Consider the following 25,007-nt stretch of genomic DNA (forward strand, 5'->3'; position numbering starts at 1 on the left):
CATCCCATAAAGGAAAAGTTTAATCACAGCTAACCCCAGGGTAAGTAGTTAAAAATCATCCAGTTTCATGAATTCTCTTAAAATAATAGCTACTCATGTCCTATTTTTAAAGGATCTCTCATTTAAATTCCTATTTCCCAAATTGTGAACAAATCTCCATGTTATGACATGTTAGCAAAAATCAAAGGGCAACTGGGAAGTTGGCCACTAGCGAACATGACCACGTGCCAGGTACTCTTATGGGAACACTGCACACATATTGCCATGTCATTTTTTAACATTCCTATGAATGGTAGTTACTTGATACCTATTTTATCTCTGAAGAAACTGAGGCTCAGACAAGGTATAACTAATGTGTACAAAACCCACATAGATAGAACATTCTAAAGGCAGAATACAAACCTGGGTTTATCAGACTCCAAAGCCTGATCTTTCCAAAGTACACTACACTTTCTCATAAGATTGACATGAGTCAGATGGTGGCAAAAGAAAATCCATCTAAGAAAAAGATCTCTTGCATTGAATAATCCATTTCTTTGGCTTTCATAGACTTATACCTTTTCACATATCCTATTCTTAACTTATGATAAACCCATCAAAGCTGAAATTTATATGAATGGTTGCATCAGTGCTTTATTAACTCTACAAATAATCTAAGGACCAATATATTATGTATCAAACAATGTTTAATTATCTACCTACGCCACATGGTCATCTTGTGTCCTCATTAGATATGCTTGAGCATAAGAACAGTAAAAATTCTGACTCACATCAAGTAAGGGGTAAAAACAGCAGAGTGAAAATCAAAGATTCTGGCTTTAAATCACCAGTGCCCTGAGAGATTTTCTACTAATAAATGTTCTTTCTGTCTCTTCATATCTCAACTCAGATCCAAGTCCCAGATATACGTCAAAGTCAAGGCTGACCAAGAAATGTGGTAATAAGAACCCCCAAGCAAATAAATGAGTCGTGTTGTAAACCATCCTTTTCTTTCCTGAAGTCCTTATCCAGAGGCCAATGGTTACACAATTGTAATAAACAATGACCTCTTGACATCCAGAGCAGAGATATTTCCATTGCTATTCAGCACCTTTGTTGGATTTGGGGGTTCCTAACTTCTGATTTATCAAAGTCTCTGGAGAAAGATGCATCTGGAATGCCCACTCTATCACAAAATAATTACGTGACAAAGGGCAGATAATTGGTCTCTGGCTCTCTTTTTCTTACTAGGAAAGTGAGAATCATCAAATTACCTACCTCATGGCACTAATAATGAGTATTAAATCATAGGTAAAGTGCTTAGCATATTACCTGGCACTCGAAACATGGTAGACATGATTATTAATTTATTATGATTAGCAATATTTTATAATATTTAATTAGAGGGCTTCCACAAGACAATTGAGAAATTTAAACAGACTGCATGAAGCTAATAATGGTTTTGCAGAATCTCAACATAAAAAAAAAAACAATTTAGACTTACGCTACTCAGGCTTTGGAAATGCATTTCTGTCATCTGTTTTTGTTACTATCCTATGCAACTGGTGGCTCGCCTGGAGCTTTTGTCTCAGTGTTAGAATGCAGTGCCAGCCACATCGCTGCAGACAACAGCACCCATGTAGCCTTTTGTCCACCATCATGGCTCGTATAGCCCCCCAGTTCAGTAACAGCAAGGGCCGGTGCGTTCATCTATTTCCCTGTATTAAGTACAAGCCCATCCTAATGGCTCTAATTTTATGTGCTACTGCATTCAACGTTCAGCCCAGCCACTGAACACATAGATCAATCCGCATTGTTTCTGAGAGAGATGACTCATTGTAAGCAATGTCAGAAGTCTGAATCACTAAAATTTAAAGATAAAACTGATTGCTAAGTGCCTAAAATGTATGTGAGAACCCCAAATCAGTAGTTGTCCTAAGTAAGGCTGTGTCTATGTATTTTTACATATAGGAGTGTTGGATTCGTATAAATAAATAATCATTGACAAAAAATGAATTCTAGGGACCACGCCAGCCACTGAGGACACAGTAGCAAACTGGAATGACATGGCCTCTGCTCCTCGGCCATTTAATTCCACTCTCCCTGGCAATCACTGTCACAGAGGTTTGAGATTTCAGGCTAACGTTTCAAAGACTATCTCCTTCTAAGTACCTGCAATTCAGGCTATGGTTTTACAGCTCAAGTGGCAAAGCTCTTTATTCCTGGGACCTGGGAAAGGCTCTGAAGGTATATCAAGCCAATTTGTCAAAAAAGCATAACAATTAACTAATAAACATGCTACGTATGTAATACACAAAATATAGTTCACAAGGTTTATACCTTGAAACAAAACATGACCTGTGCCAGCACACGGTGTATTAGCTGTGACTACTGAAGATGAGCTGCACCCTGAGAATGGGGTACTTCTTGCTGATCGTGGTGGTCATTAAGCTGCCAAGAATCCCCAAGTCTACTTCTGAGTTGTACTTCTCCTCACCCTTGAAGTTAAGCATGTCTATATACCTTCCTTTGAGCAATGAATCCGAGTAGAAGTGACACAGTGTCACATCCAGGCAGAAGCTCTAAAGAACACTATGACCATGTGTTCTTTCCCTGACACAGCGACCAGCAATATTTTAAATGGTGGAAATCTATCAGCCTGAGACCCTAAGTGAGGATGATGTATAGGAGAGCCCAACCCCTCCAGACCCATCCACCTTCAGTGGACAGTGTTAGGTCGTGAGAAAGAAATAAAACGTGATGTTTTAAGCTAAGAGTTATTACCACAGCATAAGCCAGTTAATTCAGACGAATCAACTTAGGAACAAACCCAGGTCTCTGACCCTATGTAACAGCTAGCTCAGCAGAGTAGGGCACAAAAGCCCCTCTTTCAAATTATTGAGGAAAATGCGACCAGACTCATCTATTAACAGATTGATCTTACCATACACACTGATTTCTCACTTTTAATTAAAAGGACACAAATAAAGTACTACGAGAGAATGGAAGAAGATACCATCATTTTTAAACAGAAACTCAAAGACACATGATTCCACCCAGTGAATCCAAACAGACACCTGCATCAGAATCAAGAACATTTGATGAAATGCCCTCCAGGGCCCAAACCAAAACCGACCAAATTTTTGAGGATTGGTTAAATTTGTATTTAACAAATTCCCCAAATGATTTCTTCATAACCTTTATAAAATCTCTTGGTTTGGGTCCCGAGGCTGTAAACTAATACTCAGGTGTATTTTGTCCAGGATACACAAGATTATGTTTGTTTTGATTGAATTAGAATTGGTTGGCCTTTAAAAATTAAGAAACTTCTCATAAAAATTGGTATTTCTACTTTTGAAAAATAATTAGAATATCTGGCGACTCTTATCTCAAATACTTATATGGCAATAATCAGATAAAACACAGCCACCTTCGCAAAATGCATAGCCATGCCTCAGGTCTTGTCTCCATAATGTCAACTCATTTTTTTTATTGCCCAGCCCAAGGGAGTAATAGAGTTTGGGTCCCTTTATTCTGATTTCTGTTATACAGACTGGAGATTGTGTTTTGGAAAGTGAGAAAAAAGAAAATCATTGAAGACTGTTGAGCAAAAGAATTACATAATCAAATTTAACTAAAAAATTAAAATTTGGCAATATAGAAAATAGGATAGTGCTTTACATATGCAAGTGTTTGGAGACGGGCAGCACATTATTTACTGGCCAAGCAGGTAACCTGACTGAGTGACATGAACAAAATGAGATCTTCGGCTAAATGTGAAGACCATACTGCCTCCATTTAGAAAACTGTTACTTAGTTTCAACTGCTATCATCAATTCAATTTCTATTTCAGTTTCTGTCATCAGTTTCAGCCTGGGTTCACCAGATCTGCGATTTTTAAAAGAGAAGATAGACATCCACATTTTTTATTGGAAATGTCCTGATTTCTAAATGCTTTAAGTAAATTATTATTTTTTAAACCAAAAAATAAGCCAATCAATTGGTTGTTATCTGCGTATCGGAGGACAGCAGAATTAGAGTCAGGAGACTGGAAAGAAGTAAGAGAATTTGAAAAACTGTTCTCAATGGATTTTTAGCCCTTGTAGGTTGACAAATATGGACTCCATTAAGAACCACAGGATGAAAAGTAGTTTTAGGTGATAAAATTATGAATTTAGTTTCTGGAAGTTTAAGAAATTCATATATGAAAGATACAGTTCATCATTAGTTTGTTATCTATTCGACAGGCATTACGGTTACTACCTACCTCCTACACGTGGTACTGGGGCTAGAACAAGAGACGAGGAGTCACAGATCTCTGCCTGCAGAGATCTTAGTTTCCAACAGATGGAACACAGAGTTACAAAACACTACACTCATGTTATGCCAAATGTGGTAATGGATGATTTGTTCCACAGAGATGTGTGTGTGTGTGTGTGTGTGTGTGTGCGCGCGCGCACGCGTGTGTGGAAGGGTGACAGTCCTGTAAGGCGGCTAGAAAGTAGTGACATCTAAGCTAGAACGTGAAGAAAGGATAATGTATGTCCCAAAAGAAGCAAAAGTCTGTGTAAAGGTTACAGAAAGCCACGTGTATTAAAAAATAAAAATGGAAACAAGAACAGTTGGTCTAAACCACTTGGTGCAATGTAGTGATTAGTAGCGAGAAATGAGGAGAGAAACGTGAGCAGAGGCCAGAGTCTGCAGAGACTACCTTAAGTGCTCTGGACTTGCTCCTGAAAGCCGTGGGTGGTCGTAGAAGGGAGTTCACCTGGAAGATGACAAGCAAATCCACACCAGAAAACAGCTTCAGAACCAGAGATAATCTACATATGGGTCAATATTTGAGGATACGGAATTGAATGAGATTGTTCTGAGAAAATCATTAAAGTGATACGTGTTTAGGTGTTGAAAGTACAGACCCTACGGGATCACATTTAGGAAGAGAGAAGATGGAAGAGAAACCAAAGAATGAGACAGATAAAGGAGGGGGAAAAGACCAAGACCCAGCTACCAGAACCGAGTTTCAAGAGGGGGTAGATCTATAAGGGGGTGGATCTATCATATTAAACAGAGCCGAGAAGTCCCGGAGGGTAAGCTCTGAAGAGATGCTGTCATTCACATCACCTCCACAAAGAGAGCAGGGCAATGTTCAGGACCACGGAGGTTGGTCAGTATAATTTTGTATGTTTATCACTACGTCACTGTACCAATCGCTTCGTATTCAAACCTTACTCAGCTTTAAGAGAAGCTCTTAATTGAAATTTTCAGGCAATGGAACTACCTAGTTTTGTACAAACTCCTAATTGCTGGCAGTTGGAAGACCAAACAGCCTTTGTACTTTCCTTGGCAGGCCAGACTTTAGAGGTTCAGCCGCCTAATTCTGCTTGCTTCGATTCAGGCCCATACTCTATTTCTCTACAATGAAGAAAAAATTGGTTTTAGATTTCTGTTCCAAGAACCTTATTTTCTACTCTATTTGCCTTGAAATAAGCCACAAAAGATGAGAGAAATTTTAGATGGAAGGGACATCGCTGGTCTTAGCTACAGTCTCCCCCTCTTCATGTTTTAGAAACTGAGGCACTGAGATGCTAACTGGCTTGCTCAAGGTCATAGAGCTTTTATAAAAACAAAGGGGTTTTTCACATAAATAATGGTTTTCATGCTTTTATACACTGCTTTGCCATCACAGACTCTTCTGATCATAGCAAAGGCCCTTTGCCTCTTAGTGTTTTTAAAATTAAAATAAAATCAGTTCTTTAAGAATTTAGGATCCTCCAGGTTTATAATCTGGTCTCTGGCAGGCACTCGAATATAAGCCGTGTATAATACATTTTAAGGAAATCACATTTTTTATCTGCCTAAAAAGAAAATTTTGAAGCATCTGAAATAGAAAATACAAGAAGAGAGCTCTATTATTTTTCTACCGTGGAGATTACACATGTGGCAAAATTTTATTTACCACAATACTATATTTAAGGATTAAATTCATTTCTTATCATCAATTACTTATACTAGTTTATTTTACAACATTCATGTCAATATTATTTTTGCCACAACTAGTAAGAGCTGCAATCTCCAACACATCTTAATCAAGCAGAGTTCAGATTCCACCATGGCATTATCAGAGATTAGTGTTTTCCGTTTTACAGGGATATGTTCTTCTTTACAGAATATGGTAGCATTAGAGTGTTAATTTAGTGATAACTAAATTAAAAAATATGCAGCATATTCACAGGAATTAATGGTCAATCTAATATTTACTAGCAATGTTGTAAAAGCACGTTATAAGGAATAAATTTATGTATGATTATGCTGTGGTCAAAATAAGGTTTATCACCACAACCTTTAGAAACAGAAATTATGAATTCGTAATTGTCAGAGTAAACCATGACTAATAGTAGTAGTAGTAGTAATAACAATAATAATAATAACACCACCACCACTTCGTGAGCACTCAAAGAACCTCTCCATTGCACTGTATTCTTTACAGAGGCCCCTGAGGGTTGTACAACATGGTAGCCTTAGCTGAGTACCTCCTGGCTACTTAAAGTGTAGCCCCAGGACCAGCCACATTGGTATCACCTGGGGGTTTGTTACAAAGGCAGCATCTTGAGCTCCACAGTCACAGACAGAATCAAAATCTGCATCTTGACAATCACTATCCAGGTTATTCATATGCAAATTAAAGTTTTAAATACTTCAGATAAATCTAAACTAACCATTGGAACTAATATTATCCATTTTACAGAGCAGGAAATTGAGGCACAAAGAAATTAAGTAATTTTTCCATTAGCATCAGTAAGATGTGACAGGCATTGCTAGAAGCCTACTGAATATCAAATGCATCTTCCTTCTTTCTAATAGATCTCCAATTTTCCCAGATGCTCTCTTAGCTTGGAATAGCTATGAGATAAATGTGGAAATCAGCTGCAAGAGCTGGGAAGGTTTATTTTTCAAATGAAAGGAAGTAACAGAGCTAGTGCCATCCTTTCCTTTTATTCCAGCCTGTACTGTGGACATCATAGCTGGAGCTGCAGCAGCCATTTTGAGATCATGAGGTGACAGCATTAAGGACAAAAGCCAATGCTAAGGAAGAGGAAGTGGGAAAATAAAAACAGTTTGGGTTCCTGAAGTTTGATGCCATCATGTAAGAGCTCAGTCTTCATTTGAAACCACCTGCCTACAGACCTTTTTTTGTGAGAAAAACTGACCCCCATTGAGATCACTGTCAATAGGTTTTTCTGTTCGTTTCTGACAAACACATCCCTAATGGATATAGGCTATGATAACATTCCTTCACCTATATTTTATTGTTATTCCAATGCTTGCTCCCGCCTATATTTCCAACTGGAATCAAACTTGCACTATAAAAAGCCACTTGGCATTACTATATCCTCTTCTAATGTCCTCAAACAGAAGTAGGTAAAGTGTTACACCACGCTCTCCGACCAGGTGGGGAAAATCATAGAAATGACAGACGACAACACAGTTCCCTAAAAGGAAGGGATTTGAAGAGACATGTGCTTTCCACCCCACTAACTTTCATATCCACTCACTTAAACATGCACCTGCCCACTTTCCGTATCTGCTGATAGGTTTTGCTTAACCTCCCAGCTGTTCCAAGGCAGAGCAACAGCGGCAGGAAGTGCAGCTGCTCTCTGCACCTGGTGGCAATCAGATGTCTGACAGTAAGACGCCTATATTAGAAGCTGCCACCAAAAACGACAAAGTCTAGATCGGGCGTGGCAGCAGTCAAAGGAGAGTGATGAAGGCAGGCAGCACCAGCGTAACAAGCAGAACTGCATCGAAGTGTACACATCTCTGAGTCAGCAACTGGGTCCCATGGGACCTCTCATCAGCCCCGTATTTCACAGATAATAATGTAAATCCTAAATGACCCACCCTGCCTACTGAAGTTATGAGTCATACCATCAGTTTGGCGGCAGCCAAAAACATCTTCAAGAGCCCTTCAGATTATCTGGGAATCTTGAAAGAAAGACCGTTGAAAAGAATTCTGCTACAGATACTCTCCTCACTACTTTATCTGCCTGGTCCTTTAAGAATTCAGACACTATTACTTGATTTTGTATGTTTTAAGAATAATGAGTCATTTTTTTTTTACATTTAATCTATTTTAAATGCCGACATACTTTAATATAAGCACTACTAGTCATATGGTTCTATATATAGTTTCTTGTTAGTTATCTTTGATCCTGCAATTCTGTTATCATTATTAAGGCAGAAGCTACTCAAGACGATGAAAGAATACTTAGTTTTAATTTTTAGTTATCAAGGGACTTGCTGTTCTCCCAGGAGTGCTCCAATGATGACTTCCTTTAAAATGGCTCTACATTCACTCCCATTCCTTTGTGACATTTTCATCACCTCAAGCCACCCCACTTACTCTCTTAAGGGTCTACAGTTTCTTTTCCTCCAATACATGTTGGATGATTCTTTTGCTATTTTACAAAGCACAGTCGTCAGCCTCACATTTTTTGCTTTGATGATTATCCTCTTACATGCCCTAGATAACTAATTAAGTCTACCCTCCCATATTCTCCTCTACCCGACCTGAATACCAGCCTTGTGATTCCATTTTCTTTTAATTAAGCCTCCCTCTCTCTTGGTATCCACATTTTAATCTTCCATGTAAACCTGGCTGGCATTTTAGCCCACTGTTTCCTTTCTTGAGAAACTGGAGAGTTTATGTAATCGTGGTAACAAAAATGAATTTGTTCCATTTACCCTATTTTCTGACTACGGCTGATTTGGTTAATTTCTATTGTAAAGGCTTCTAGAGAGTTCATATAATTGAATGCATTTGGACTCTCCAACCCAAATATCTAGGTAGTAACTCAGCATCTTCTGCTTCAAAAGCTAAAATCTTCTTATGAGTAATTAGAGGTAAAGTGGACTTCTCTCTTTTTTATTTCTTTTTTAATCCTTTTCTAAAAGTCCCCCTTGACGTCCCTCCTCCTCTCCAAATCACTCCTCCAATTCAAGTCTGGAGATCTTTTCTGTCCCAGAAATCTTTTAACACATACCATTCTAAAAGCACCCAAGCCTTCTACTTTCTTAATAAAAGTCAAATATCTCCCTAATACTTACTAAGATACCATAGGTATCCCCACAAAACAGTCTAAATACAGGTTTGGGAATGCTATGAAAAGACATTTATAATTTTTATCCTTTCTTCACCCTTCTTTAATCTTGTGACATAACTCTACTCTTTTATTCAGAAACAAAATCCAATTGTACTACTCATTATATCATAGTCCTGAAATATCCCTAAAATCTGTTACAATTTACTAACTGTCTCCACAAAATAGTTGAAATAGCAGTATCTTCTTTTTGACATATATTTTCCTGTGGGTACTATATCAGAAGAAGAGCCATACGTTTTCTTTTATTGTGTTTTAAATCAAATTAGCAATGTCCTAACTAAACATATCCTCCAAGAATTTGAAATACGTTTATGCAGAAAGAATGTCACCACACATGTTCCTGGAACAATCTTTGTGCTACATTTTGCATTCTTTCCCCTAGGAAAAAAAAAAAAAGAGGAAAAAAACTAACATCCCGAATGCTAATAAAGATACTTCTTAAAATTATGTTCTTATAATAGTACTATTTTTTTAATTTTATGGGAAAATTTTTTCTTTTGTTTTAACATGTTTTAAATATTGAAATAAACAAGAAGGAACATAAGAAAGACAAAATAAAAATTGACATCATAACTTACGTCAAACTAAGATGGAGATGGGTTCATATTTTCTATATACTAGTTTTTTATTTTTTGCAAAGGTCTAATAAAAACATACAAAGATATCAAAACTATTACTTAATCAAAGTTTCTTAAAATGCAAAAAACTATGGAGAATTTGAGAGATTTACATCTCATCATAAGTGATACCCTTGATATGGTGAACTTCTATATGAAATATGTTTAGATTTAAACATTAATTTATTCTTATACATTACTTTTAAATGATAAGATCTGTACCTCAAAGGATGACATATTTCAAGTTAAAAACAAGTTTTCAGAATTCTTTATGGTGTCAAGACCATTAAAAATTCAAAAGAAATAAACTTAATACTCATTACATTCCACATCATGTAATTTATTTCTTTTATTTCACAAGGAATGTCTAGTTATTATTGAACGCATCTCTGGCTCAAAAGAACTTAAAATAAGGCAAAAAAATTTCTTTAAAAAGAGAACGAGAAATGTCTAGAAGCTTCAACTGGACTCTAAGAATACTACACTTAACCCTCAACACCTCTGCTACAGACCCAAAAAGACACGCTCTCTGAATGTCATACTCCCCTACAGATAAAACTCTCAGGCTGACAGTAAATAAACCAAAATTCACTCTTCCCGTTATGAGAAAAGACAATCAATAACATTCAATAAAGAAAACATAGGGTGGTTATATGGTATTTTTAATTAAGGAGAAAAGGAAGAAGTCAATGTCTAGGACACTTGAAAGGCAGAAAGAACCAAAATATGGTGTGATATGAATTTCTGCAAAGTCTGGGTCTTATACATCAAAATATTTCCAGCATTTAAAATAAGACTCAGCAAATAACTGGCCCTTAATAAGAAATAGTTGAATGCATGAACCATGATTATAGATACAGAACTTGGCCAACTCTGGTTATATGGTACAAGAAAAGTGAATTCTTCTCAAAACTTCAATAACATGTTCTTAAAATGTATGTTGTAATATTTCAAGTTATTTTGAGAATCATAGCGTATCTACCTTATCTGCCTTCCGAGGGACTTCAATCACCAGAGACCAATAACACACCATGTACACATCTTTATATTCTGCAGAATGTCTGGAAATCATAAGCCTTCAATAGACATGTGCTAAGAAACAGAATACTAGAATAATTTAATTTGACTCTTTGCATGTTAACACAATGAAAAGTAATGAATTGCTGACTGGCCAAGCTGTTCACTTGGCCATCTCCACTACCAATATAGATTTCTACAATATGATTGAGCTGTAGCAATCAAAAAATAACACTAAAACAAATGGATTGGTCATGCCTATGGTCCAATTTATCCACTGTGTTAAGGGGGTAAAAAGAGAAACGCTGATTGCACCTGAGCTTAAATGCTAGCCAGAAAACACAGTGAGTGAAGCATGCTTGTGCCTGAAAAAACAAAAATAATAATCCCTCAGAATTAAGACCGAGGGCAATGCTTTTCTAGCAGCAATGATTGAGAGAAAAAATGGCTAATCAAGTATTTTTTAAGGTGAAAACAAAGTGTTAGCGTTACTTTATGAAAACATGAGTAGTATTCTCTTGGTCACGCATTTCAATGATGTCACCTTGAATTCTGCCGGAGAGATGCTGTTTGGGAGGAAAATGCCACCATCTAATGTAATGCATACCCTTGCTGCCATGTATCCAGTCTGCTTTTCCTGTAAAGTAAATCACAAGCTGTGCACAAGTTCATACAACAAACTGAGAAAGAATTCTGCAAACTACCTCAATCTAACCATTTCTGAAGAAGCCTGTCTTAGTGCCATTCTCTGACAGGGAGTGAACAAGCAACACAGCGTTAGAGAGGGTGTGCAGAAATGCTACGACGTTCTTGCATCAAAATATCAAAAAGAATCCAGAAAACTGTACATAACATTACCATGCTTCTAGTTTAAGCGAGCTCGCACTGTGATGAAGCCCATATTATCTCCATGCCAGAGGGAGAGTAGTACAACAGGTCCCAGACAAAACTGAAGGAACCGATTTCTGGAGGTCAGACCCAGAGTTTCCAGCCTCCCCAAAGCACCCCACTTCAAGCAGCCAGTACCTCTCTGCTTTTTATCTTTTGTACCTCCCACAAAATAATTTTAAATAGACAGGAAATGACAAATGATAATGATCCTTTACACTTTTATGAAAAGCTCTTTTGCACACTTGTGTGAAATCTCCCCAACTTATTTCCATTTTCTCACTCATGAAATAATCAAATGCAGCTTTCCCTGTGACCTTTAGGCAAACTCAAGTGGGCGAAGAAGACAGTGGCCGAGAGCGTAAAAAGGCTCTGAAATCTTCTTTTGCCTACTACAGCTTATTCTGAAGGTTAGCCTACTCCAGACACTGCAGGGAGCCCCAGAAGGCTGAGTCAGAAAGGGAAGGGAGATGATATTCTCAGCTGCCTCGGGCCTCTTTGCGAACATCAGCCCCAACCACAGACTCTGAAAGAGGAGCAGAATGCCAAACTTCACAGCTTTACGGAGAGGGGGGGGTCCCCAGTCCTGGAGTTTACCCTGCCTCCATCTGAGACCAGAACTTCGTAACACTCAATGTCTCTTTTCCTGCTCATCTTGCAACCCACTCCCCCCTCCATTTCTAATAGCATGTAGAGATCTCAGACTATTCTTTGTATGTTCTATTAGTCCATTGCCTCCATCACCCATCATCTCAAAAGACACCTTCAAGCATCGGGCACATACTCTGTTGCTGCAAGACCCAGAGTTTTTGCCACTCAAGTACCTGGCACAATCCCAGGTAAGGTTGATGGACACGCTTTTGGTTTTATGTCCCTCAAATCATCATTAATGTCACAGACTAAAGTTTTATTCTGTAACTATATCTTTTCTCCCAAAGGCAAATTTATTACCATGAATTGATGATACCAAATTATTGCATGTCATGATAATAATTATAAAGAGCAACCCATATGTCATACTTCTTTGGTGACTACCTTTGTTTTCAGAGATTCTGTACACATACAAAGGTGTGTCTACAAAATGAAACTAATTGCATGAGAAATATACAATCTCTCCTTTCTTTAAAACTGGGTTATGCGGGGGCCCCTGGGTGGTGTGGTCAGTTAAGCATCCCGCTCTTGCTTTCAGCTCAGGTCGTAATCTCAGCGTACTGAGATCGAGCCCCGAGTCGAGCTCCCCGCTCAGTGTGGACTCTGCTTAAGTTTCTCTCTCTCCCTCTCCCTCTGCCCCTCCCTCTCATATTCCTTCTCTCTCTCTCCTTCTATCTCAAAACAATAAATCTTTTTAAAAAAATAAAACTGGGTTATGTGTACTACAAATTTATCATTTTTTTAAAAAGTCATAGCTTTTATACATTAAGCGAACCACTGGGTGATGCTCTCTATTGCATTCTAATGCCAAAGCAGCAGCATTAACGCTTACGTGTATTGCGTTCCTACTCTGCTTGCCATACCCTGTCCAAAGGATTAAGATGTCAAAAAAAAAAAAAAATTACATCCCCAACAAACCAGTAAGTCACATATTTTTACTCCCATTTTACAAATAAAACACCAAAGCAAGGAGAGATTGAGTAGCATGCTGAAAGTTCTGTAGTTATCATACGGTGGCAACAGAATTCAAATCCAAAGGTGCTGGTATCCAGAGGCACTGACCTTAAGCGTTACTTTATACAGTAATATCATGCTATTTTGAGGTCAGAATTCCTCTTAGGTTCTGGGAGGGATCAGATTTTTCTATATTAATTTCTCTCATTGAATAGACTATATTTTATTTTTATAAATTTGAGAGCAGTAAAATTCATAGAAATGTGTTGTCATCTATCTCTCTACAGCCTGAAGATAAATATCCAAGAACGAACTTGGAAACTGACACTCAGACCCCAAGCCTATGATCTGACATCATGTTTTTCATGGATTTAAGCATAAAGTTTCTTCAAGATTTCAGAGTATAAAACAAGAGCATGGAAGGAAAAAAATCTATCTGGACGACCTCCTCGAAAGAGCTTTTCAAAATGCAGTTAAGCATGGTGCTCAATCTAGGTTTTCCAGATTGAATCTATAATTTAGATACCAAGCCTTGTCATTTCTAATAGTTGTCACTGTTGAGCACTGTGGATGTTAGCTGTCATAAATGTACGAGACCTGTCTACACATTCATTTTTCCAATGACCCCACAAAATTGGTCCAAAAAACAAATGCTGCTCTTTTTATTTACAAATTTTATTTATAAATTGTTATTTATAACAATTTGAAAGCCTCTTATGGAATGTAAAAATCCATGCGTGATACTCCAAATTGTTAGTTCTAATGACTAAAATGAAGACAAGAGGAAAAATTAATCCAGTTATTAGTTCTAGGTGATCTAAATGCATGGTCTTGGTAGATAAGATATCAAGGCAAGCCCATCTCAGGTTTCCAGACTCACAAAGATGTAAGCCTACCAAATGCACAAGACATACCAGTATTTTCTTGGCATGTTTTCAAAGGACACTGCCTCCTAAGATGTTCTTCTGGAATAATCCTTTTCATATTCCTGACAATACTAATGCTTATCAATTGTATTTCACACTACGATCTCTCAAGAATTTTAACTTACTTTAACCACGTGGTATCCTTGTGAGATTTAAATAGAATGAGTAGATCCTCTCCTGCCATTTCACAGATGTGTAAATTAAGTCACAGATGGGATAAATGAATCACCCAAAATCACAAAGTTCAAGGCAGAATCATGGTTAACATTAAGTCAGGATTTGAGTAACTGGTGTAATAATAGCTCTAATTCACCAAGATGTCAGCCTAAAATATGCTGATGCTAACAGGAGAAGTTCAGTGTGTTAATTAAATGATAACTGCTCCACTGATTTAAGGATCAGGTAAGTTCTATAGTCAATTCTTTTCATGATAGCACAGTAAAAATTAAATTAAATTAAATTAAATTAAATTAAATTAAATTAAATTAAAGTTAAATTAAAATTCATTCCAGAAATATGTGAGAGCTTACTATATGCCAGGTATTGTTCTAGATGCTTGGGATAGATGATGCATCAGTGAATCAAGCAACAAAACAGACACAAATCCCTGACTTCAGTGAGCCTACATTCTAGCAAAAGAGACAAAAATAAGCAATCGACATAACAGTGATAAAGAAATAGATTATCTTAAATATTAAAGGATAATAAGTATTAAGGAAAAAAGAAAAAAATGAAGGTGTGTACAAGGGATCAGAATTATCAAGAGGCGGACAGGTTATAGTATTTATTTGGTTGGTCAGGATAGGCCTCATTGAGAAGGTGAGATCAAAGGATATCCAGGGAAGTGGGAACAGCCAGGGAAAAAGCTCTAAGGAATATCCTGGTGTGTTCAAAGAACAAAAAGGAAGCCAATGTGACTGCAGCAGTGTTAGCAAGGTGAGTTGTATGAGGGGAGGTCAAAGAAAGAATAAGGAGTCAGATCATGCAGGGCCTTGGAGACCACCACAAGGAACCTGATTTTTATTCTGAGTGAAGTAGAAATGATTGCAGAATTTTGAGCAGTTGAGTGGCATGACGTAACTTAAATTTTAAAGAGACTCTATTATTAATCATAAAATATCTTAAAATTTTATTGCTCAATGTTTCATATAATCCTTATCATATATATGAATCTCAATTTACTCTCCTCCTTTCAAGATAAAATACCATTATTGCCATTTTCCCAAAGAAAATACCAAGAGTCAGAATGCCTAAGCAACTTGGCTAGGGTAAAATCTAGTAAGTGGTAGAGCCAGGAGAAAAAGAACAATTTTTCTAACTCGTAATCCAAAACTGATTGCTCTTTCCTATATACTCATTTTAAAGTTATAAAGGAAAGAAAATAATAATTGAGATTAATTATCCAGATTTTTCATCAATAGAGATGTTCAGCTTGATATATTAAAATCGAATCAAACTCATTTTTTCCTTCTTATTAATTTCTGGGACATAATGATGCAAGTAATTTCCTTGGACTTTCTATTTGAAATAACATATGAACATGTAGGCTAAGAATTTGGGATGCAGAAGTAATCATAATAATTTAAATTTACAACAGTGAATTTAGAAAGTTTTTGAAAGTCTTTTAGGCATTGTTATTCATTAACTCTCTACCATATCACTGTGCTAAATTCTTTGCGTATATCATTGTATGTCATATTCGTCAAATGCTTTAAGAACAGTATGAGTAATCACACTCTATAGATGACAGATGTGGACCCAGAGAGGCTGAGTATTTCAAGGTCACAGGACTGCTCAGGACCAGAGCTGGGATTTTACCTAAATCTCCACATTCTAAAGTTAGGTAGGTCTTCACTAAGCCACACTACCTTCCTGCAACATGATGCCTGACCTATCGCCTCAACACTTCTAACTAAAAGGTCAGCTAAATATAAGTAGCCCCATTTTACAGATGATTAACTGGTCATAGAAAAGTTAATCAAGCAATCAACATTTACCTGATGGCCACAATATGCAAATCAATATTCAGTTGCTAAGAGCACAGAGGATTTATGATACAATATCTTGCCTCCACGAACTAACAATCTTGTTAAGGTAACAAGAGACACACAAAAAGGTAATAAATAATCCAAACCAGCACATAATAAGTTCCAAATGAAATATAGAGCCAACAACCACTGAAGAAATTCAACAGAGAGAAAATTGAATCCGGGTGCTTCAATTCAGTTAAGAAAGATCTTTACTAGAGGACCAGTGTTGAGGTGGTCTTTACAGAAAAGGAAGGGTTTCGATCATCAGAGACGATGAGAAAAATACTTCCAGGGAAAGGAAAGAATATGACCAAAGGCCAAGGGAGCAGATAGGAATGGATTAGCAAGAGACAGAGAACCAATGCTTTGAAGTACAGGATGAACGGGAAGGCAAAATAAAAATGAAGCCCCAGAAACAGAATGTAGAAAACCTTGATTGGCAAATTAGGACTCTAAGGAAGGAAGAAGAACTACATCTTTGTTGAATTGTTACTATGTGGCACCAGCTTTGTAGACACTTTTTGTTTATATAATCCTCTCAACAACCCTATAAAGCAGAAAGGTAGATATATCATGACCATTGTAAATGAAAGGAAACAGAGATTATCTGGCCAAGACACAGCTTCGTGTGTGGATGGAATTGAAATTGCACCTAGATCTATCGACCTCCCAGGCCTATATTCCTTCTACCACCTTCTTCTACTCCTGCCACCTGCCGAAGGCAAAGGGGAGCCACTGAAGTTCTATGATCAAGAAAAGTGAGGGGTATGTGGAAAGCGTTGTAAGAATAAAAGAAAACTCATCCGACTGGGAAATATTGGCATACGAGCAATATCAGAGAAGGACTGGGGAAGAAGACACCTGCCAAGAAGAGTCACTTAACCCAAATAAAGTGACAAGGATCCATATCTGAGCAGCGACAATGCAAGTAAAAAAGAATGTAAGAGATATTACCAAAGAAATATGAAGAGCTAAATGGCAAGACCCACGTCCTGAAACAGGTAGTTTCTACTCCCCAAGCACGCACCGACAGCGTAGGTACTTGCCCTAAAAACTCCCAGACACAAAACCCAAGGTCTAGCTCAAATATTAAGATTCTTGACAGCACATTATTTATTTTAAAAAATAAAATCTGGGGCGCCTGGGTGGCACAGCGGTTAAGCGTCTGCCTTCGGCTCAGGGCGTGATCCCGGCGTTATGGGATCGAGCCCCACATCAGGCTCCTCTGCTATGAGCCTGCTTCTTCCTCTCCCACTCCCCCTGCTTGTGTTCCCTCTCTTGCTGGCTATCTCTGTCTCTGTCAAATAAATAAATAAAATCTTAAAAAAATAAAAATAAAAATAAAAAATAAAAAATAAAATCTATGACTTAGGAAAACTATCTGCCTTAGTGCAAACTACCTCTTAAACCACTATCATGAATGATGACAGATTTATGCTAGGCACACTTCTACGGTATGAGTTTGGCAATGGCTCATTGTCACATCAGGAATCAGAGAGTGGTTCCTTACATACATGCTCATTAGAAATATTAATTACTGAAGAAATATTATTTTCCTTTTAGTTTTTCCTTTTAGAAAACGAAGTGTATATTAAGCAATGGACTTTTCTCTGAATGATACAATGGGCCATGTTTTTTAATATTATTCGTCCCTGTACTTATCTTAAAGTGAGAGATACCTCTCAGGGATTCCAGTAAAAACTAACAGCATTAAATGGCATATTATTTAACAAGTTGGGTCTTTTTCTGACTTTTTCTGAGTCCTGGACACTCCAAACCATACACTGGGAAATATACATAGAATTAACCACCACCTACATTTTTCAAAGAAAGTATTTACATAAATATCTAGGCATTTAGTCAATACACATCTTTGTAAGCAATTTCATATTACAAAGTTGCCAGTAATAACCTGGCTAATTATATAAATCTTTATTAGTATCAATTGTTCAACTATTTTTTCTTAATTTTTAATTACTGGTTAAACCAAACATCCAAATAAGTATAACATACATGTGATAAATGTATGTATGGAAATATATATGTCATGTTATAATTGATGAGTAACAACATTTTGATTCAGAATCCTTTAGGAATTGCACACCTTAATCTACTTTACCTTCACCTAATTTCCTTGGTATCACCTAGCTAAGGATAATTAGAGGATAATTAAAATTATACATATTTTAAAAATTAACATTTTGGCCAAGCCTAATTTCCTTTATTTTTATGGATAAAAACAGATTTGTTTTTCTGAGCTGAAAATTAATATTTAAATTTGAAATCAAGCTATGCCACAGTCCAGTAAATTTAGGCCTAGAGCTAATGTATAGCTAAAATGTCTTTGAAAGTTTCAAGAATGCCAAACCAGTGCTGCATTTTAGAAACATCATATGTATGTGTAAAGAAATAGCATCATAGGATCCTAAACTGTGTATTTGTTGAAATACAACCCAGATACTTTTTTTAATGTGTCTCAATTCTTCGTATCTATACTGCTGTGAAAATAGGCATCTGTAAAATGTGAAGATACTATACAAGCATAGCTGCCCAGTAATGTTTCATTGTAATATACTTTAAGTTTGAAAAATTATAAATAAACTAACTTAAGAACTCTTCATGCAGGAAGTCTAGGCTCCATATGACTTTAGGCATTCTTAAAACTTATGTTAAGTACATTGTGCATGCGTAAAAGGAACATTTATTTCATATACCTTACGTTCTATTATTTATGTTTTTTAATACATGCATTCATATATGAAATGTATTAGAATATTAATATTACTCATAACTTTTAAAAGCATTATTTCGTGAGAGTTTAAAAAAAGGAAAACTACTTTTACCTCCCAGTCCTGGTCTAAGCCGATTATCGTAACCATCCAGAAGTCTGTCTAGAATTCTTGTAAAGATGGTAATGTTATTTTTAGCCTCATCTTCTTGGATGTTAGCCAGCACCATCCTAAACAGACAATTTTACAAGATGATATATATATATATATATGTATATATATACATATACACTTACACACATATACATATGTGTGTTGTACAAGTGCCAGCATGCTCTTCTTCCTTGGTTTGAATTCTAAGCCTCTCGAAGCTATTAGGGCCACCCATTTTCTCCTTTTATCACTTTTATAAATACCAGCATATCTGTGGAGGAGATAAACATGTTGTTGAAAATGGACACTAAATACAAGATTATCAGAAAGTTTGATGTCAAAATTATTTCAGGTTTCTACCACTTAGCATTCAGTGTAGAATATTCATTTTGTCTAAAAGCCATCCTCTAGAATCTATTATGACTGTAGATGATCACATGCAGACACTATTAGTAATGTTATTCTGCAGTAAGAAAGGTACAATAACCAAAACGGCTCCTAAAATAATACTTCAGTGCTCTGAATATTAATTGGAAAATAAATCGTCTCCCTGGAGGCAGAAAATGTCTCTATCTTCCTCATAAATGCCTTTTTTTTCCCCTTTATGTCATTTTTCTCTTTTAAACCAAGATTATTTCCTTACTTTGGGTATACCTCCACCCAATGGCCAAGTGCAATATAGACATCAGGGAAACTCCACTGGCTGTATTCCAGGCTCCACTGTAGCCAGGCGGTGGAGGTGGGCTCTCAAAGGAACAGGAACACACACAGGGCTGCACACAGCCTTGGAGGAGTACCCCTCCTGACTGGTCTCTGAGGAGAGCAATAGGGGTTGCCTGAAGATTAAAATGCCTCGCCACTTTTGTGTGTGTGCGTGATAAATTTGCGGAAAGAACAAATGGTCTTAAAATATCATCAGAAAAGGGTTAGAAACAGTGATTTTCTCCATTATTTCTCCATCAGAAAGCCAGAGACCTGATTTTGTGACATCCAGCAATTTGGTGCAGCAGCAACTGGATGCATAAAACAGAATGTCCCTTTTCCCTGCCATTTTTTCCCCCTAGAATGATTCAGAGATTTAAATTACTGGCCCCAAAAAAGAATCATTTATATAATAGAATAAAATACTGGCATGAGCATTACTGGTCAAATATAGAACAGAAAACTAGTAGAGGGAAATATGGTTAAGCACTGAGGATCTTCAATGATTACTAATTGACCGTGGTGTGTTCACTCCCTTAAAATCAAAGATTATATGTGATTGCATTCTGAGCAAGGTGTATTGTATAAAATATCACTGACAGAGTCCATTTGCATTTAAATGATTACACAGCTAGTAACTAAAAATAGTCACGATACATTAAAAAACTGGTAACCAACTTCAAACAAATATTGTCTTGAGGGCAGAGAAAATATTAAAACACTGATACAAAGGTAAACATTTAAAAATTACGTAAGCAAATTAGTTCATCAAAACTCCATCATCAAAAGTTTCTATATTACCTTAAGCTAATTTTAAAACCAATCACTACAATAATCATAAAGTTCCACATAGAGGTTTTCACTGAAAAGTGTTATTTGATCACATGTCATATTTTTTTCTAAATTCAATATTAAGATGTTAAATGAGGAGCTATTTTCCAATTAAAAATAAGCCTCATAAAGAGATTTCTTCTCAATTCTAGAAAGTATTTTCATACTTTGACAATTACTTGGACAGGAAAATGAAAAATTAAAAAGGAAATAAAAATATAATAAAGACATTATTTTTCAAAGGAATGGTTACATGAACATTCTTATAACTCTTATATTTCAAGTCCTCTAATATTTTGAAAACCATATCCTAAATTTAGACAATAAATAAAAAATGCCCAAGTGATGATAAAAATCAGAAAAGACTACCATTAAGACGTTACTGAAAGCAATAAAAATCAATTTCATGTTTGTAGAACATAGGCAAAACAAACTTAGTTACATGTTTAAAATAAGTACTGTTTATGACAGTAACCATTTTAGGAATAAAAGATCTCTAAATCACTAATACGAAAAGTGGATTAATAAATCAAGCTTTTGTTTTATTGTTTGTGGTTGTGAAGTTGTGTACTACCTCCACCTAGAGGTTAAAGACTCACACATCCTCTGGGTTTTCTACTTGACTGAAGAGAGCCTAGACCATTAAAAAAGGGAAGATGAAAGAAAGAAAGAAGAAAAAAAAAGAAGGAAGGGAAAAAAAGTTAATCAAATCATTTTAGCTTGTGCTTTTGTTTGGCTTAAAGAAAAACTGTTGGCTATTTTACTGAATCTTGGTGTTATAAACACATATAACTTAACCACTTCCATTCCTTGCAAGAATATGCCATTCAAAAGATAAGTCTTTTCTCTTGAGATTTTCTTTTCTTTCTTTCTTTTTTTTTTTTTAAGAAAATGTTTCTGATCACTTTTGTTTTTTATCATTAAAAACAAGAAGCAGTGAACTTTTTATAGCCTCTGCCACTTCATAGTTCAATTTCCTGATACAACCTCTTTTTTTCATTCGAGTGGACTCTTCAAAATACTTCAGCTTCTCAAAGGCCACCTCAGCATTGATAGCATTCAAGAAACACACCGTTACCCTGAATTTAAAAAGTCAAATACAATAAATAAATGTCTCACCTGGCTGGGTCCCACACCAAGAAAACAAGAAGCAGCAACTGCATGTTGTAGGTGTTTAATTTCGTCTTCATTGCCGCTCTTTGTAAAGCCATGGAAGAAAAATAAAATACACTTAAAATTACATTCAGTACCACCATCCAAATAGCCCCAAAGAATGTCAATCCAATTGAGAACTGGAGTTAAAGCTACAGAATTATTCCAGCGGAGCGAGTGTAGGGTGTGATGATGGGGGGTGGGGGTGGAGGAGGTGCGGGGGGGGGTGTTGTCTTGTCTTTCTTTTTTTCTTTTGACAGCAAGATGACCAAATAATCAGACTTTGCTCTGCCAGGAACTTCCCCCAGCCCCATCGTCAGCAAACTGTTTTGTGCTCACACACACGTAATAATAACACACGGGACCCTGAACTGACATAGGAGCTCAAGAAGAGAATGGGTCGGAGGGGAGAGTGAAAAGGGGTAGGAGAGATGGGTACTTGGTGCCACAACCTCCTCAACCAAGGCCACCCCCGCAACCCCAGCGGGAAAAGCAAGGGGCGGCCAGCCCACTTTTTCGATTATTCTTTTCATTACAGTGAACTGCAGTCCTCACGTCTTCACTTCTTCACTCCCTCTAAAATAATAGAAAAGAAAAGAACCTCCCTCCCTGCCCCTGCAGTTTGCCCAAGACCACGTCTTGGAGGCAGCCGGGTTCGGATCAACTGCTGCGAAACGACGCGTTTGACAGCTGTTCCGGAGCCGAGGACCACAATCCGAGCCCGAGCGCGAGGCTCCCGGATCCAGCCGCGGCAGGCAGGCAGCGGCAATCACACTGTGCAAAGTTGAAGACTATAAAAGAGCCAGGCTAACGTGCCGCCTGCCGGGCGGGAGGGCGGGCGTCTCGGATCTTATTGTAGTTGCAGATACGCTTCTGGTGATGAGTATCGAAATTATTTTTTTAAATGTGCTGGGGAGGAGGAGGCGACCTGAACCTCCTGGGTTTCAGGGAGCATCGGAGAGTGTGGTGGGGGAGACAAGGCATGCACCCGAGGCAAAGGCAAATGGGAAGGGGTCCCTGCTGGGACCGACGTGTGCGACCTTACCTGAAACAGCAAGCAGAATCGGGTGTTTTCTTCCCTTTGCCCTGATCTGAGGAGATAGGAAACTTGAGGGAGAGCGAGAGAGAGCGCGAGTGAGAGAGAGAGAGAGCGCGCGACTGCAGCAGCCGAGCGAGCGGGGAGCGATGGGCTGGTGGAAGCCGGAGGGGAGCGCGGAGAGCGGCGGCCACGGTGTGAGGAGTAGATGGAGGCAAAGGCGTCCGTAGTGGCGGTGATGGGCGGAGGAGGAGGAAGAGGAGGAGGGGAAGCGTTGGCAGGAGCGGGCGGGGTGGGGGGGGACGCGAGCCGAGGCGCGGTGCGCGCAGGCTGTGGCGGGCACGAGCCCCACGCCTGGAGGAGGAGGAGCCAGGCCCGGGAGGAGGGCTAATGAGGTTCCCGGGAACGCAGGGACCCCCACCCCCGCCCGGATCCAGGGTAACCGCCCGCCCCCCGCCGGGCACCTGCGGCGGCACAGCCCCGGGCGGCTGCAAGCTCCCCCGTGCGCCCCGAGCGCTGCTCCCCGCGCCCACGCCCCGCCGGAGGAGCGGAGCCCACGCGCCGCCCCGGACTGCTCCCGGCCGCAGCCCGCCGGTGCTCCCCCGAGCCCCCGAGGTTCCTGGCGTGGGGGGGGGGGGAAGGCTGCCGGTGGGTGTTGGTGCGGAGTAGGAAACGCAGTGTGAATGTGCGGCCGTAGATCCCTGGGGCCTCGCCCTGCCGCCCGCCCCCCAACATCCCCTGGCTCCGGAGCTACGTGGCTGCTGAGGAGAGGTAAAGAGGTACCACTCCCGCTGGAGGGCGAGGGGACTCTAATCAGCCTCGACTTAGTCATCAGCGCATCCACGCAGGATCAAGTTCAACGCATGTTGCGTGGAATCAGACAGCAGGAAGTTTCTTTGATTTCCTGAGCCCTCTTGATATACCACTCATTCCTTCACACTTCTGCAATCAGGACCAATTTCCCCTCAGAGCTCTGAGGGCTGGAGACTTCCCTCCAACGGGTCAGCGAAGTCCATTTGCAGATTATGCACCTTGGGAAACCTCCCGCTCCCTCTGGGCAATTCTTTTCCCCAACGTCTTTTAACGGGCGTCCTCCCTACGTGATCAAACTCAATCAACAAAGCTCTAAAAAAGTTTACATCCCGCACCCCCGCACCCACCCCACCCCAGCAAAAAGGTACAAGCTGTGCTTCTACTGTCTCTGCAATTCTTGGGGCGGGGGTCGGGGGGCGGGGCGGATAGGAGACGCAGTCTCGCAGGGTTTGAGGTTTTCCCCATGTAGGGTTTTCGCTGGTAAAGGGACCTGTTGTAATTCCACTCCCATAGTACACTTTCAGTATTGTGTTTGATCTGTCTCATTTCTCTTCTATTTTATCTGAGAAGATAAAATCCAAATGTCCAACTTGAACAGAAAAAAAGAGAGAGAGAAAGACATTTTTCTTTTTGTACTGCACATAAGACAGAATGTTATGCACATCCTACTAAGGCAAAGCAGAGCAGGTGTTTAGCTCTTCAAGAAGTTGTTATAAACGTTAGACACTTTAAAAGGGGGAAAAGATAAGTATGCTGATATGTTTTTCTCATATTACATTCAGAGTCAATATGTGCCAAACACTTCAATTTCGTTAGTTATGAACCAAAAATTCAGATGTTTTTCCTAGATGGTGCAGTTTTCATAACAACAGACACTGCTAATCTACAGTAAATTTTAGCTTTGCTTTGAAGATTATGTGAGGAGAGTAAAACCTTTACATTGTAAATATTTCAAGCTGTTCTTTTTAACCTATTAATCACCACTTTCTGAATGAGCATTTAATATGCTACAACCTAAACAAACATTTGCTCTCCTATTTAGCTGGCTCTGTGAAGAATGGAACACCACCCAGCCTTCTCCTCCATCATTAATATTCCCTTCCTGACTTGCCCATTGCAGAGTCTAATTGAAATTCACAAAGATAAAAAGCATGCCATTTAAAACCTTGCAGCTAGGGAATCTAAACATCTTCTACTTGGTGTGAACACTTTACTTCCTACTGTAATTTCCTATTTTCCATTTCTGTGAGTCAGTCTTCATTAAGATCTCTATCAGTGCCATTTATATTACTACTAAATTGTTTATATTTTGATCATGGAAGTTGAACAGCTCATGGTTTCTTCCCAACCTTAACTTTCTGCTCC

At 38.5% G+C, this 25,007-nt stretch overlaps 1 protein-coding gene across 3 annotated transcripts in view; it reads right to left on the minus strand.

The window, feature by feature from the left end:
• GABRA2 (gamma-aminobutyric acid type A receptor subunit alpha2) overlaps positions 1-21,831 on the minus strand; it is a 113,500-nt gene extending 91,669 nt beyond the window's left edge. For all 3 annotated transcript variants that reach the window (XM_026508830.3, XM_026508829.3, XM_026508828.3), the window contains exons 1-2: positions 21,761-21,831; positions 19,070-19,185 (exon numbers count right to left, since the gene is read on the minus strand). In XM_026508830.3, the coding sequence (XP_026364615.2) occupies positions 19,070-19,185; positions 21,761-21,831 (187 nt within the window). The remainder of the gene's footprint in view (positions 1-19,069; positions 19,186-21,760) is intronic.
• Between the last annotated feature and the right edge of the window lie 3,176 nt (positions 21,832-25,007).

Source organism: Ursus arctos, unplaced genomic scaffold, assembly GCF_023065955.2.
Source record: "Ursus arctos isolate Adak ecotype North America unplaced genomic scaffold, UrsArc2.0 scaffold_9, whole genome shotgun sequence".
Lineage (NCBI taxonomy): Eukaryota > Metazoa > Chordata > Mammalia > Carnivora > Ursidae > Ursus > Ursus arctos.